The sequence below is a fragment of the Prionailurus viverrinus genome, chromosome F2 (genome assembly GCF_022837055.1).
Source record: "Prionailurus viverrinus isolate Anna chromosome F2, UM_Priviv_1.0, whole genome shotgun sequence".
NCBI lineage: Eukaryota > Metazoa > Chordata > Mammalia > Carnivora > Felidae > Prionailurus > Prionailurus viverrinus.
The window spans coordinates 51150743-51167224 of NC_062578.1; the positions used below are offsets into that span (position 1 = coordinate 51150743).

General features: G+C 37.2%; 1 protein-coding gene across 2 annotated transcripts in view; it reads left to right on the forward strand.

Annotated features, from left to right (window-relative positions):
- Nucleotides 1-16482, forward strand: part of ZFPM2 (zinc finger protein, FOG family member 2) — a 473449-nt gene that overhangs the window by 231864 nt on the left and 225103 nt on the right. For both annotated transcript variants that reach the window (XM_047842962.1, XM_047842963.1), the window contains one exon: nt 4897-5015. In XM_047842962.1, coding sequence (XP_047698918.1) covers nt 4897-5015 — 119 coding nt within the window. The remainder of the gene's footprint in view (nt 1-4896; nt 5016-16482) is intronic.

The window sequence follows — 16482 nt, forward strand, 5'->3', positions numbered from 1 at the left end:
GAGTTTTTTAGTGTGTTTATGCTGATAGGGATTTGGAGCCTGAATTGGAGCTGTAGAGTGAATTGAGATTGGTTGGAAATCTACATCTGAGTTGATGAAACCTGGGGAATGCTGATAAGAAAGATGAACCCCCCCCCCCCCCCAAAAAACAGAAAGGTGAATCCAGAAGATATTTGAAAGGAGGATAAGCCAAGGTATGGCGTGTATTTTGGATGGAAGTGGTAAGAGGCAGTGTGACCACAGACATTGGCGAAAGGTCACATGTGTTGATGCGAGTTTGTGGACACGCTCTTAGAATGCTTCAATGTCTTTTGGGTGAAGTAGTAAGTATTTATTAGGCACTTTGCATGTGTTATGATGTGAAATAATCCTCCCAGCAGTAATATGAAGAAGATATTATAGTTCCCATTTTATATGCAGAAACCGAAATTCAGAGGGTTAAGGGACTTACTCAGGTTCACATGGCTTATTCAACAGACTCTTCTCCAATTCAGTTTTGAACTCATTCCAGCCTGTCTACTGGCCTCCCCTTCTACCAAACTCCTTTCACTCTGCATACTCATGATTTCCATTTCATCAAAAGGTATCTTTCTGGTTCTTTTCTTACTTTCATAAATTTTCACATTACTTGATTGATCCCTCCTCCTTTACATTCTCAATCAATTGACTGCTATATCGGTTTCTTCTCTATTCTCTTGCACTTCTAATTTTCTGTGCATGCTCCTCTATCATTCTGCCTTTTGAAGATCCTTGGAACTCTGTCTCAGGTCTTCTTATTTTATTGTGATATACTCTGTCCTGGGTGAACCATACAATGGCTTTTATTGCCATAGACCAGCTAGTTTTAATTAGTGGCTAAAATGCCAAAATTTATCATTCTAGTTAAGACCTTGCTTCTGGGTCTCAGGCTTGTACTTGCCCATGTAAAATCACCTCTTGCCTTCCTTACAGCCACTTTGACCTGAATATTTCCAAACTCTAACTCTTCATCTTACCCTTAAATCTTTTTTGTGTTTGTTCTTTATCTCAGCAATATATGACCATTGACCCATTTGCTTAAGCCGATACCTGAATGGTATTGTTGGATTTTCCCTTCCCTAACTCCTAAAATCTGAATAGTCAATAGGTTCTATGGTGTCTACTTCCCAAGCCTTGTGAATGGATTACATTTCCTGAAATTTGCCCAAGGTCCAGGCTTGTCTTGTTTGTTGCTTTATGCTTGGGCATAACCCACAGTCTGACACCAAATAAATTAGTGGAATCAAAGAATGAATAAGTTAATGTATGGAGGCAAAAAAGAATGAATAAACAAATCAAACAAGAATTGGAGCTTTGCTTTCTGATTTTGAAATATCTGTCCTTTTTAAGTCAAACATCCATTTTTTATGATAAGCTGTTGGACCTGGCACTTTGACTCACCATACCAGGGTTCTTTCTACCTGTCATGATATATAATATCTGGGGAAAGAAAATCATGGTATCAGGAGCACCTTACCAACTAGCAAGTGAGTGCAAAACCCTCTTTACCAATGACAAAGCCAAGACTCGGAAAAGACATCTCTTCTTCAAGGCTGTTTAGTTGATTGTTGGATAGAGTTGACTAAAAGTAATCTTATTTTTGGTGTGATAATGTCTCCTCTATTTCATGACACTTATTTATCTTCAAAAAGAATTTAAATATTATATTGTCAAACAACATCTAAGTTAAATTAAATATAATTTCCATTTATACAATGTCTTCTCTTGCTATCATTAACCTATGTAGCTTTGGTAGTGTTCAAATGCTAATTATTGTCAATGTGTTTGCAGTTTTCTAGTGAATAAATGGATATTTTTATTTAACTACTTCAGCAACAGAATGGATTTTCCTAAACCTCAAAATAACTTCTTGATAAGCAAGAAAGGAGACTGGGATATGCCTGTTTGCCTAATAAAGTTGAAAAGATTGACTTGTTAGCTTGAACAGTTACTGGACTTTTTGTTATGGCCATGTTTAAGAGCTCGTAAAAGTAGTTTTGGTTTGCTTAAAATTCTAATGCAGAGTCAAAGACACCTCAAGAACTTTGGAGATATTTGGGTATCACTTTATGATCTGCCCTAAGTTTGTAGTTCTTAATCCATTAAAAGACAGAGCTACTTGTAAATCCACAGGTATAGATAAGAAGTCACTGTTTGACTGAGCCTGAACCCTTTTCAAATGAAAAATGTCAGTGGCAGAAAGAGAGAATGAATTACTTTTTAAAAAGGTTTTCAAAGATCCTCAGATTTCTCTGGTATCACTTAAATGTGACATGACTGTTTTTTTTTTTTAAGTGTGTAAAAACAAGCAAATTATTTGGGCATCATTTTTATGTAGAAAAGAACATTCTTAACCAGTGTTTAGCTGAGGGATTGAAATGTATTTTATCTTTAAATAATAAGTTATAAAGAAATTGCTTAAAACTTAAATATCATTGGAAAATTCAAAGAACTATCAGATAGAAATTAAACAGTCTCTTTTCAAGTAGAATAAAATCTTAAAGATGTAAATCACTATATTATCACATTTGAATATGAAGGCACACATTGTGGGACATTTCCCACTGAGTCCTTTTTGACATCATATTGGATTATTAGCTAGGCTCTGCCTCTGAAAATTTGGGGTATAAGCGCTCTGCTTCCAATGTACTAATCAAAAAGATTGTACAAGGATGCAAAACGTTTTCAGGGGAAAAATCTCAGAAATGGGTTTGTTATTCCACAAAGAGAAAACAAATTATTGTTCCATATTCCCTGGACTCTGGACTTGATACTTAAGCATATATTATTTATTGTAAATATCTTATTTATAAAGCTATATTTCAGAAGCTCAACTCATTGAATCTTTTTGGGGTCCATTTTCCTCATTACTGATCATCTTTAGCTACTGATACATCAGAGTGAAAAACAAACTGGAGGGGAGTGGTGCTGTCTCAGTTCAATGAGTTTAATGAGTTCTTCCATTTTTCGTGTATTTGGCAAGTGGGAGAGGAAGGGAGCATGAGAAGTAGGGAGAATGGTGTAGTTCTTGAAGTGACATTTTTTACCGTGAACATGGAATTGTTATTTCCATTGCATTTTCATTGTCCTGATACAGATAAATTTGTATTTCATAATGGACACAATGTCAACATTACTCAAAATTTTAGCTGGTTGTGGTTTACATAACTTTGACTTTGGTTTTCAGGATTCAAGCAATAATAGAAACATGAAAAGTAATGTCTGGTATTTTAACTATTAAACAGAGGTGACACAAATGCCAAGAAGTAAAGGAAAGATCTAACTGAACTCAGGTGGATGGTATTGCTTTTAAAAACATCAAGATTAAATCTACATATTTAAAGACAGTTACTGACTTGAACAGAAATTAAGGCCAGAGTAAGACAAAACATTTATGCTAAATTACCTACCATAACTTATGTATCGCTTAGAAAATGTAATTACTGAATACATTCTATTTTATTTAGAACTTTTCTCAGCTATCTGTGGTATATGGGTTTCCATTTATACTTCTTATTCATCCATTCGTTCCCGCTTTAATGTCTGCTCTTCAGCAGGTTGAGAAGAAATACCAATAAAAAGAACTAATACATTGTATTATTAAGATTAATATTTTAAAATACAAAGCTTTTGCTATGATAATATGGTATAGTGATACTATCAGAACATAAATATCATAGATTTAATTATTTAAAGAGAAAGATTCCAATTCTCCAAATCATGATTGAGATTTTGTTTGATTATCCCAAAGACTTTTTAGGCTGATGGCCATTCTTTGAAGATTTGAAGCCTTCAGTTAGTTTTTTTTTTTTAATTAATTCACTTATTTCTTTATTTTATTTCTTAATTTTTTTAATGTTTATTTATGTTTGAGAGTGAGACAGACAGAGCATGAGCAGGGGAGGGACAGAGAGAGGGAGACACATAATCCGAGCCAGGCTCCAAGCTCCGAGCTGTCAGCACAGAGCCCAACGCAGGGCTCAAACTCGTCAACCAGAAGATCGTGACCTGAGCTGAAGTCAGACACTTAACCAACTGAGACACCCAGGCGCCCCTTATTCATTTATTATTTAAGTGAGCATTTGATGAATTCCTACTTTATGCTAACGTGTATACTATCTTCACTTCCTGTTTCCTTTTAATGATCCAATGTAATAATTTGGAGGGAATGAAAGGAGGGAGACCACCCTAAACTGGCTGTTTCATAAGGTTTTTTTTTTTTTTTCCAAACTCTTCTGGTGACAGAATCTACATCAAATACCAAATATAAAAGAAAAATGAATTTGATTAAACATTCTTTTAATTTGGGAAAACATACATCTCTACTTTTTGTACGTGTAAATATTTTAGCCCCTGAAATTAGTAGTACCTTGAAAAAACTACCACATACTTCCAGAGACTCTCCAGATGTTGCTCACCACGAGTCTTGAATAACTATAATAAAAGTATTGTGTAAGGTGTATATCTTTAATTATAATTTTTAGTTACATTCGTGAGCAAATATAAGAATGTTAACTCTAAGCCATTGTCCTAATGTTTCTTGTCTATCCGTTTTGGCATCACAGCACTGCTTTTGGAAGAGTGTTATTATTACAGGTTCTTAAGGACTTACTAAATAGAATTCACTTCTGTAGATGATGTGTGTGAAAAAGGTGCAAGAAAGAAATTGGACTAAATCTGAATACAATTATAAGGACAAGTTTTATTTTCCTCTCAGGATAACGAGATCAGTTGGTTTTCAGACAAGCATAATTAATTGCCTTTATATGAATCCCGAGAATGTTGTGTGTGTAAAGCAAACACCCAAAAAAGAGTAAAACGTGTGGGTAAAACACACGTGAAGGTACTCTAAACACCTCTTGTTTTTATTGTCTGCAGGAGAGCTGGAGGTATTTCAGAAAGACGGGGAACGAAAAATCCAGAGTCGGCAGCAACTTCCTGTGGGAACAACCTGGGGGCCATTTGCTGGGAAGATGGACCTGAATAATAATTCCTTGGTATGTGGATGTTCTGAGATGGTTGACTCAGTATTTTGTCATAGCTCAGAAATTATCTCTGCTTGCTTCCCAGGGAAATCGCTAAAAATAACAGTTTGTTTTTTCTTTTTCATGGCCCACAAAACTTGGAGACTTTCCAAGTGGTTTGTCTCTGACAGTAATATACGCAGAATTTAGAAGGAAACAGGTTAATCATACCAAATGGTTGTTTAGTAAGGTAATTTATAAGGTTGTTGCTTTATCTGCTTAGCCAGACTAATACTACTCACACTTAATAATATATACAAATGCTTTTATTTTTAAGATGACACAAATTAATTGTCATACATTACAGGTTTACATGAAGAACAAGAAATGAACAACCTTGTTATTCCTCGGTAATACTATTTGTACCTTTTAGAGCAACGATGAATGATTAGCGTCATAATTTCTGTTAGCATTTTTGTAAAATCTCTGTAAAATCTACCTCTAGGTAAGATTATACGGATAGTCGATTAACTCCTGTGTTAAAAAGTAGTGGAAAGATGGAATACGTGGTACATTTAAACTTCATTTCTTAATTGGATAGTTTAGTTTTCCCATTGCTGCTGTAGCAAATTACCTACCACAAACTTTGTGGCTTGGAAACAGCTCAAATACATCACCTTGCAGTTGTGCCGGTCTAAGGTCTGATGGGCTAAAACTAAACATCTGCAGCACTGAGTCCGTCTCTGGAGTCTCCTAGGGTGACTCTGTTTCCTTCACTTTTCCAGCTTCTCAAGACCATCCACAGCTCTTGGCTCAAGGCCCCCTGCCGTCTACAAAGCCAACGGTGGCTGATTGAGTCTTCCTCACATCCACATTTAAGAACACCTGTGATTATAGTGGGCCCATCTGGGTAAATCTAGGATAATCATCCTCTTTTAAGGGCAGCTGATGAGCGACTTTAATTCCATCGGCTTCCTTAATTCCCTTTTGCCATATGATGTAACATTCACAGGTTCCAGGGTACAGACATTGGGACCTCTCCTATTTAAGTGATGATACAAGTGATAAAACTTGGGGAAACAAATGTTTTATATTATTTAGGAGTTCCACAAGTTATATATACGAATGACATTCTTCCTAAAAGCCACTTATATGAGAAGAGTCTCACGGCTGCCAAATGACTCTGTCTACCCTGTGGGGCCATAAAAACTCCCAGAGGGGTTTTGACAAATGTACTGAACTCAGCAACACTGCAGCCCTTCTCCAATTTGTTACACGAAAGAAATTTCTCCTTCAAGTTATTACATGAAAGAAACTGGTATGTGTGGATCTCCGCTTATTCAGTGCCTATTGGATGACACAGAGGTTATTGGTTCAACCAAAAGTAATGATTGGAATAAATAGGAAATATTTGTGTCACCAAACTTTTAAACAACATGGGAGATTCTAGGGTGTGATTTTTACTTCCTAAATCCACATATTTATCCATAAAAGGATGAAGTCGGTGATTTTACATGTATTTAAGAACTGAACAAGTTGATAGGTTAAGCTAAATACTTGATCATGTGGGCAACTTAATTCCTAGTAGTCCAGTTTACCCACTTCAAAAAGGCTTTGCGATGTGGCCCCACAGACACCGCAGGCGTTGGTTGGTTGAGTTGTTAATAGACTGGTCTATTGATTCCATTGAGAGAACAATATTTACCATACTGATTTCCGAGCAAAGGCAAGACAAAGATTGTCTAACCATCAAGGGTTGAGTTAAATACTACTCTAAACCCATTTTGTCTGGAAGTTTCTATTGGTTCTCTCGCTTAAAAAATGTTTTCGGCAATAAGATACTTATTTATCACTGCATATCCATCCCCAACACAACCTTTAGTTATTTCTCTGATATTTCTTCAAAAGTGTACTGCCACTGAAGTAGCACCTGTCATTGAAGTAAAAGAGAAATGTTTTCCTTTTACTATATCAAAATAATATCTATATGAAAATTCAGTTTTTGATCTTTATATAATTATCTTTTTATATATGTGGGATGGTACAATTATACATTTTTAGCATTTGCTACATTTTGGGTGAAAAATAAACCTATTTGCGAAAGGTTAATTTCAATGAAATAATGTCCTATTTTTTGGACAGATGTTTTTTAAATATTCTTGTACCATTATAAGGCTATTTTATGGCATGTTTAATATTTTTAAAGGGTTCAGCTTATAGATATGAAGAACTTTTGATACCATTGATACTATTTGATATTATTTTGAGACTATGAATACTCTTCAGGGTATCAAAAACCAGTAGTGGGTAGTAGTTTTTTTATAGAAAATAATCTTAATAGTCTGGTTTTATTTTTTTGCCTTAGGGTTTCAATATTTGATTCATGCTATTTCCTGAAACTATCGTAATTTTCTCTATTTAAAACCTTAGTTGCTTTGCCAAAGTATACCTTAAAAGACTTTCCTTTTGTGATAGCATTTCTTTCCAAAATTTACTTCTAATTTTAAGTCACTAAATACTCCTGGTACCACTTTGGGTGCTACTGTTCCTACTGTAGAATCATGAGCTAACATATACCGCATACGCATTCTTTTCTAGCCACCGTATAGAGAATTTGAAAGGGATTCACTCAGTTAATCCTCAAAACAAACCTGAATTTGTGTCTGTTTAAAATTAGATAAGAAAATAAAGGCATAGACCTTTTGATTCCAGCATCTGTATTTAAAACAATTGTTTTTAAATGGGTATTTATTTATTTATTATTATTATTTTTTTTAATTTCTTTTTTCCAACGTTTACTTATTTTTTGGGGGGGACAGAGAGAGACAGAGCATGAACGGGGAAGGGGCAGAGAGAGAGGGAGACACAGAATCGGAAACAGGCTCCAGGCTCGGAGCCATCAGCCCAGTGCCCGATGCGGGGCTCAAACTCACGGACTGCGAGATCGTGACCTGGCTGAAGTCGGACGCTTAACCGACTGCGCCACCCAGGCGCCCCAAATGGGTATTTATTTTTGAGAGAGAGAGAGAGACAGAACGTGAGCAGGGAAGGAGCACAGAGAGAGGGGAACACAGAATCTGAAGTAGGCTTCAGGCTCTGAGCCGTCAGCACAGAGCCCGATGTGGGGCTCAACCTCACAGACCGCAAAATCCTGACCTGAGCCGAAGTCGGACGCTTAACCGACTGAGCCACCCAGGCGCCCCCAGCATCTGTATTCTTTTTTTTTTTTAATTTTTTTTTCAACGTTTTTTATTTATTTTTGGGACAGAGAGAGACAGAGCATGAGCGGGGGAGGGGCAGAGAGAGAGGGAGACACAGAATCAGAAACAGGCTCCAAGCTCTGAGCCATCAGCCCAGAGCCCGACGCGGGGCTCGAACCCACAGACTGTGAGATCGTGACCTGGCTGAAGTCGGACGCTTAACCTACTGCGCCACCCAGGCGCCCCAACATCTGTATTCTTAAAGACCATGCCACACTGTCTGCTCAAGAGCCTGTGTAACATGATTTGAACATGATAAAAATGTTTGGGATTTCCTTACACATATTCTAAATTTATTTTAAAAACTCTGGAGAAAATACACAATGTTTTTTTTCTTACTTTAGGCAAAATATTTGTTATGGTAATTGATAGACTACTGGCACAATTATGAGTTAATTCAAAGGCTCCTGAGATTTCATTACCTCGATAATTTGGGCAGTACTTTCACTTGTATTTTATGTCCTAAAGATAAATTTTCCTTATCATAAAATATATAGCCTCCTAACCCTTCCTTACCCAACCTTGAATCAAATTTGGAAGTAGCACCCTCCTACAGTGCTTATTTGCCAACCAGTGTAATGTAAGTCTGCTCAGACTCATGGTGTTGGCTCAGGAGATTCAGCACACTAATTAATCCAACACAGTAATTAATTGAGTCACCATGCCAGATGTCAAATCCTTTTTATATCTTTCAAGTTCCCATCTTGAAGTGCATTAGCAATATGCCACCTTCTGCAGGAAGCCTTTGCAGACCAGGCATTTGGGTGTATAGAGCACATTTCAAGAAATACAGGCTGTATTGAAACGCCAAACAAATTGATTTGACGAAAAGTTATTCTGGGAATTATGTAACACACTGAACATAGAAATAAATAATCTTTTGCCCACACCCCATTATCTTGTTTGATACGTCATGTATCATTTCATGATTTAATAATAGCAGCAACAACATGTAGTTACTACATTCATTGCACCAGATACAGGTCAGAGAGAGAGGAGAGGGAAAGAGGATATTAACTATAAGGAATTGGCTTATGGAGACTGGCCAGTCAAAAATCTTCAGTGTGGGCCAGTGGCTGGAGCCCTGAGAGAAACAATGGTGCAGGTTCCAGACCAAAGACCAGTAGGCAAAGACCCAGGAGAACCAATGGTACAGATGAAGTTTGTTGCTTGGAGAGGTCAGTCTTTTTGTTCTTTTCAGGCCTTCACCTGGTTAGATGAGACCCACCTGCATTACAGAGAGCAATCTGCTTTATCCAAAGTTCACTGATTCAAATGTTAGTCTCATCTAACACACCTTCCATGGGGTGCCTGGGTGGCTCAGTACTGAACTGGGACGCTCAGTTAAGCGTCCGACTTCGGCTCAGGTCATGATTGTGCAGTTTGTAAGATCAAGCCCCATGTCATGCTCTGTGCTGCCAGCTCAGATTCTGCTTCGGATTCTGTGTCTCCCTCTCTCTCTGCCCCTCCCCTGCTTGCTCTGTCTCTGTCTTTGTCTGTGTCTCTGTCAAAAATAAATAATAAACATTAAAAAAAATTTTTTTAAGTTAACACCTTCCGAGTTGTCACATAAAATTAAGCATCATAGCCTCCAAAGGACTACCATGTATTGTTTCAGATTTTTTGGATATAATTGTGCACCCCTGAATGGACTGTTAGCCAGTGGGCAAGCCTAGCCTTCTCTCCAACATCCCACCTCTGTGCCAAGGAATAACTTACATTAAATGCTATCACGGTAACACAAACTTAACTTTTTTAAAAGTCTTGCAGTTTCATTCAGAGGACTACTGACAAGGAAGCTGTTTTAAAAATCACTTTAAATTATGATCAATATCTGTTTTGGGGGTATTTTAGAATTTCTGTATTTACATGTTGTACCTTTGACGTTTCCTCCGTTTTCTCCAAAGATCTTTGCAATATGCTAAATCATATGCTAGCACATAATGAGGGCCTAATAAGTGTCAAACAACAATGACTGTTTAGAAGATTGGATGTCTTTAATTTCAGTGACATTTGCCCTTCCTTGCTTCTGAATATATCAGCTGTCAGTAGCTAACTAGTCTAATTCAGCCAACTGCTGGAATTATACAACATGCATACTTTATTAAATAGAACATAAATAGAAAGTCCCACATTACTTACTACTTAATACTAAATTCCTCACAACCTGTTAAATTCAATAAGTGAAGTCTGATAGAGAAGTCTCATTTTATTGATCCTGCTCAATCAGGAGAGATTGTCTTATTTTCTCATAGGATGTTTGTGACATTCAGTTCTACAAATGGGAAATATGCATATAAAGGGTACTATAGACAGCATTTCATTGCCTTAATAATCAAATAATACAGGTGTTAAATTGTACCTTAAGCTTTTTAAGATCGTTATCATCGTTAAAACGTGGTTGGGGAAAGAATTAGAGGTTCCTGTTCGATATCATAGGAAAATATCAGAATTTTTAGATGTCTCTGTTTCTCTCCTTCTAGCCCTAACTATGTCTAACTATGTCTAGTTCTAACTGAACTTCTAGTTCAGTACCAATCTCTGATCCCATTCATTGCCAAAGTCTTCAAGCCTCGTGTTGTACACACCCTGTAGCAAGTACGCCCCTACCCATATGTCTCTAGCATTTATCTGTGTAGTCAAAGGCTGCTTACTGGAAGTATCTGTGACTTTCTATTAGAGGACTTTTTTCCCAACCTCAGGAGCAAATTCACAGCAAGTCAGGCAAACTAGATGTGCTGGAGAACTAATATTTCCAGGACTGATAACCAATGAGAGACAGAAGCTGGTGGATAGATACCCCCGTCTCCTTGCCTCTCCTTTAGGCTCTGAGAAGCGGTTAGAGTTTGCCAGTGGAACTGAGCTCCCGTTGGCTTTATAATGCATTCTTTATGACCTTCCTTCTCTTTCCTGTTTCTCCATACCTCTACTGAAATTTTGTGAGATTGCCTACCCAATGGACTACTTGCACTCGAGTCAATTTCATGGTAAGTTCTGGGGAAACCTCACCCTCTAAAATATAATAATGACGTCGATTTGAAAGTAATATCCAAATTATTGTTGAGATTCTAGAGAACATAGATTTCTTTTAAAATTTTTATTCCGTTTTAGACCTCTGCCTCTGGCACATAATAGATATTCAACACATACTCTTTAAAATAAAAATCTGACTTTCCTTACCATGAGCATTCTGATGGACCCCACCCATTTCCTCCAATCTCCACCATCTCAATGATATAATTTATAATTTGGTGAGGCATGACTCTTTGTTGCGCCTTAACATTTCTTTTCATTGATGTTGACATTGGGAAAGATCTCTTCCTTTTTAATATTCATTCTAATCTAGGCTCAGGACTACCATACTTTCCTACTTCTCATATCTCTCTGGGTCTTGGCTCTTTTGAATTTAACTGTGCGTGGTTCCCAAAACACTCTGGCCTTTCTTCTCTTCTCCCTCTGTTCCCAGTGCCTCAGGGAGCTTATCCACTTGCAAAGCTTCAGCTACTAATTTACAAATGACATTTAAATTAAAAAATCTCTAACCTTGGCTTTTTACCCTTTCTCTAATAGCACATTTCAACTGTTTTGTAAGCCTTTCCTGACTTGCTCCAACTAAATAGTCACAAGGAGAGTTTAGTACTGTTTCCACAGATTGCCTCTCTAGTCTTCTCCCTGACTTTCGACTTGGAGTCACCTTTGATCCTATGTCTCTGCATCTCCTTTCCTGCCTTGCAAGAAGTTCATTCTAGACATTATTCTTTGTTTTTTTTTCTCCATTCCTACCTCTCCTTGTCTTAAAACTCAAATGTTCATTTATCCACATATTCACGCACATACGAGTGCATGGGCACACATCCCTCTGCTTTATTGCCTATAACTACTACCCTTGCTTTTTTTTTCATCTTTCAGGATTCTCGTTTTCACTTCCAGAAACCAGGTACTATAACTTCTGATTTCCTCTAATCTGCTCTCTTCTCTGTTCCTGCTATCACTGCTTTAGTTGAAATCTCCATCTTTTCTTCCTGATTATCATCATATTCTTCTACTTTTCTTCCTGCCTTCCCTCTTGTCTCCTTTTCCTTTATCCAAATCACAGTGTGTCCTAAAAACAAAAATAGTGTCACTCTTTGTGCTTAAAATTATCTTAAAGGGCACGAGAGAATAGACCATCTCTATGTATTTGGCCACACTATTCATCATCCTGGAAAACCCTATGTTCTGCCCCCACCCCTCTTTATCCCACTGACCCCCAATTCTTACTTAAAGACTCAGCTCAAGTAGACTTACTTCACTTAAAGTCTAGGATAGATATAGACTCCTCAAGTGTTCCCATGATGCTGTAGCTTTACTAGGATAAAAGCATTTATCACATAATTGTGTCTGTTTACTTGTCTGTCTCCCCTGCAGACTATATGCTTCTTGTCTTTTATCTTTGCATCCATCCTTCCTAGAGCAATGTCTGACTTCGAGCACAGGCCCAATAAATAACCTTAAAGAATTAGTAAATCAGTTCTTCCCTTTAACTTTTCTCTAGTATTCGTGAATGATGCCCATCTCTTTATTCAAGATCCTTGCATTTTCCCTGAGTCTTCGTACCCATTTCTTTTGTTTCCTCAGGAATCTTCCTTCATCTGCCCAACTTAGCAATACCATTACCAGTTAATACTATCTTGTGTCTGTTTTTTGTTTGTTTTTATATTTATGTGTATTCTTAAACTCAATTGAGTGTGAGATGCAGCAGGGAAGGATAACTACACATTTCCTCAGTTTTTACCCAATAAGGAGATATACCCATGATGGTTTCTTGATAAATATTGACTAATTTCAGTGTAAGATTTGCAACCCCTGAAACAGTTCGGGAGGCTGACGTGTTGAGCCCTTTGAGGCAATTACGATTTGTTTACAGTGGAATCAGTTTTAGATCCCTCACTATGACATGGGTGAAGGCCAAGAAGGTGTTCTGCTCTACCATGCTTTCTGTGAAGTCTCATCCAGCATCGCTCTTTCCAGTGACAAACCATCTGGGAAATTCCATCTGTCTCTGCTTGGAAACTGAGGTGGCAGTCGCCCACTGTGAGCAATTTTCTATTAACTTCTTGGATAAGATCAGTCAGATTTATACTGAATTGATGGGAACCGTAAGAGCAGGGTTGTTCCAAGAGAAGACAAATGTACTGATTCCTCTAATTGGGCTTAAGCCAGTTTCATTCACGGATGCCCTTAGGTTCTAGTAGTGCAAGGACTTATAACCTTTTTAATTGTACCCTCTTCCTCTTGGGAAGCGTTGGTGAAATTCATTATTGATGGAGGTTGTAGATTTGTCCCTTAGGGAGGCCAAGATCCTGGCTTCTCTTACACTCTATCTGCTTTGTGGAGAATTAATGGAAACTGAGTGGAAGCTGCTCGAAGAAGACATGAGACAAGACATTTAAAGCAGCAAAGCCTTGGAAAGTGACACATTGGTCTGGTTTTTGGAATTAGAGTAGGTTTCTTGTCTGTTTGTTTGTTTGTTATTTGTTTGTTTGTGGGAGAAGGGAGATATTGGTATGGAATCCCACGTTGGTAAAGGCATCCTGTAGAATGTGAGTCAGAAAGGAAGAACCCAAGCACAAAAGAATTATTTCACAATTCAGATCTCTATGGAGGCAAACCAGACAAGTCAGTTGCGTATGGATCTGAAGGGACTGATGGTATTATAGTGCAGGCATAGTGATGATGTTGGCAGTGGATGGCGTTATATTGTAATATGAGAAAATAATGTTGAAATGAAAATATAAATTGGGCCTTTCTTGATAATTTGTACCTGCCTCCAAGATACGCCCTTGTGTGTAGCTAATCTCTCTGCTAATCTCAATCTCTTTTTTATTCATTGTTTCTTCTGATGGGTGAAGTCTTTCCAGGTTCTTTATGTTTGGACTTGCCTTTGAAAGGTGGGAACACAAAGACAATTCCTCGTCATATGTAGACAGTTTATTTATACTTTACTCACTTATGCCTGACATTTAAACACATTTTTGCCTTTGAATTATGATACATGGCTAAATCTATTTATCTAAACTTAGGCCAAGTTTGAATAAACAAAAAGGATCTTTTTCTTCATGTCAGAATATTCACTGTTCCCTTTCTCTAGAATTTAAGGAGAAATTTATTGAAGATGATCTTTTTAAGTAGTTATTAAAATGACTCCATGTGATGCTATTAATTTAGTCAGTGTCTAGAAGGGGTAGTTTAGTTATTCATATCATCATATGATCAAAGTTGTTCTAAGAAGAAGATGTGTATAAATTTGAAGAGACCAATGAGTAGTACTACCTTTTCCAGGGAATATAAGCATCAAAGACAAAGTCTGGCTATTGGTTTATAGCTCTAGACACTCTTTGTGGAATCGTTCCCGTTTGTAGACTTTTTTCACATTTTATGGTCCCTCAGAGGGTGGAAATAGAGTCTCTGTTCCCCAAGGGGAGTTTGTCAAATTCTTGGGTGGTGAGGGAGTGTTTAGCAAAATATAACTCTATTGTTTTCATAACACAGACTATAGAATATAAAGCTCAGAAAACATTTTTGGCTGGAGGAGAGGTTAAAATGAGAAAGCACTGTGAAGAACAGTTTGAAAAGTTGATCAAAATTTTCTTCTGATATTTGCTGATATATCTGGCATGACTTGACTTTTAAAGTCTTTCTCCTTGATTTTTTTTTTTTGAAGACTTGGCATTCCACAAGTCTTTTTAAAACAATTGGTTTGGCATTGTACACTTTTACCCATTATTTGCATGGTTATGATAAATATTGTTCCGATGTTACGAGGATTTTGCAGTGATCTCAGCTAGGCATGATAATTAATACATTCAGTAAGTTGGAAATGATAACAGTGGAAAAAATGGACGATTTTGTATTTCTTCTGTTTGGTCTTAAAAATCAGTATGACTTAGGGATAACTCTTGAAATATGTTATAAAATATTGGACTGTGCTTTTAAACTATGAATAGGTATTCCCAGGATACCATTAATCAAATATAATTTAGTAATAGCTCTCAGTGATCATTGACAATCTTTAATATCATGAGGTTTTCCTGGTATAGGAAAGTTTGTGAGTGTGACCTTGTTTAAGTCACTCCTATGAGGCTTTATGTTAATGTTGTGTGATGGTCCAGAGGCAATGTTTCTCTAACAAGAGAAAAATAAAGCAGTATCTCTTAAGTGCTTTTGGAAACTTAGGAAATTATTTGAGGAACTCTCTTTTGGAATTAACATGTCTTTGTGAATTTACCCATAAAATTTTAAGTAATTTCTTATTATTCATTTACTTTTACATCACTTTCCTCACAGAATCCTCTGGCCTAGTTTGGCAAAACTGTGGCTTCTTGATTCTAGTAACCTGTATGTCTTTTGTGCCATTTTACTGGTGTTATATCTCTTTCTGTTATAAAGGTTGGGATTCAGAGTCAAGCATAGGGCTATGTGTGTAAGCTTTGTGGGTTTTTCTCTCATACTCTCTATTCCTAGTTTCTGAGAGTCAGAAATGTGAGCACAGCTTATCTGGATGTCTCTGATACAGTGTCTCTCACAAGGCTGCAATCACAGCGACAGTCAGGGCTATGGTGTCCTCTAACTCTCAACTACAGGAAGATTGGCTTGCAAGCTCACTAAGCAAGGCTACTGACCCAGTTTTTTGCCTCGTGGGCATCTCCATAGAGCAACTCATGTCATCACAGCTGACTTCTCTTTGAGCAAGCAAGTAAGAGAGCAGGAGAGGGAGCCTAAGATGGAAGCCACAGTGTTTTCTGTAGCCTGATCTCAGAAGCAGGAGTCCATTGCTTTTGCTAAATTCTATTCATTAAAATCCAGTCGCTAGACTAGCCCGCACCAGAGGGAAGAGAATTGCACAAGGCATTGAAACCAAAGGCTGGGCTCTTTGGAGCCCTCTCAGGGTCTGTTTACCCTTGAAGGTAGTTTACATAGTTACCCAACCTCTGGATAAAGAAGGACTTTTGAACAATAAGAGCAATAAGAGAAATCACAAAAGAAAATGGAGTGAATATGAACCGAAAATATTAAGTCATATGTTATAAAGTATCATCATCAAAATCAAAGGTTAGCTGAGAAGTAAAAGACTTGATGAAGATGACATCTATGTTATTCTTACTTTTGAAGCTAAATAAGGTTTCCCACATGGAAGGTGATTAGTAACTTCTTGATTAATTTATTTGGAAATTGGGAGGATAGCGAAAGATGAATGGAAA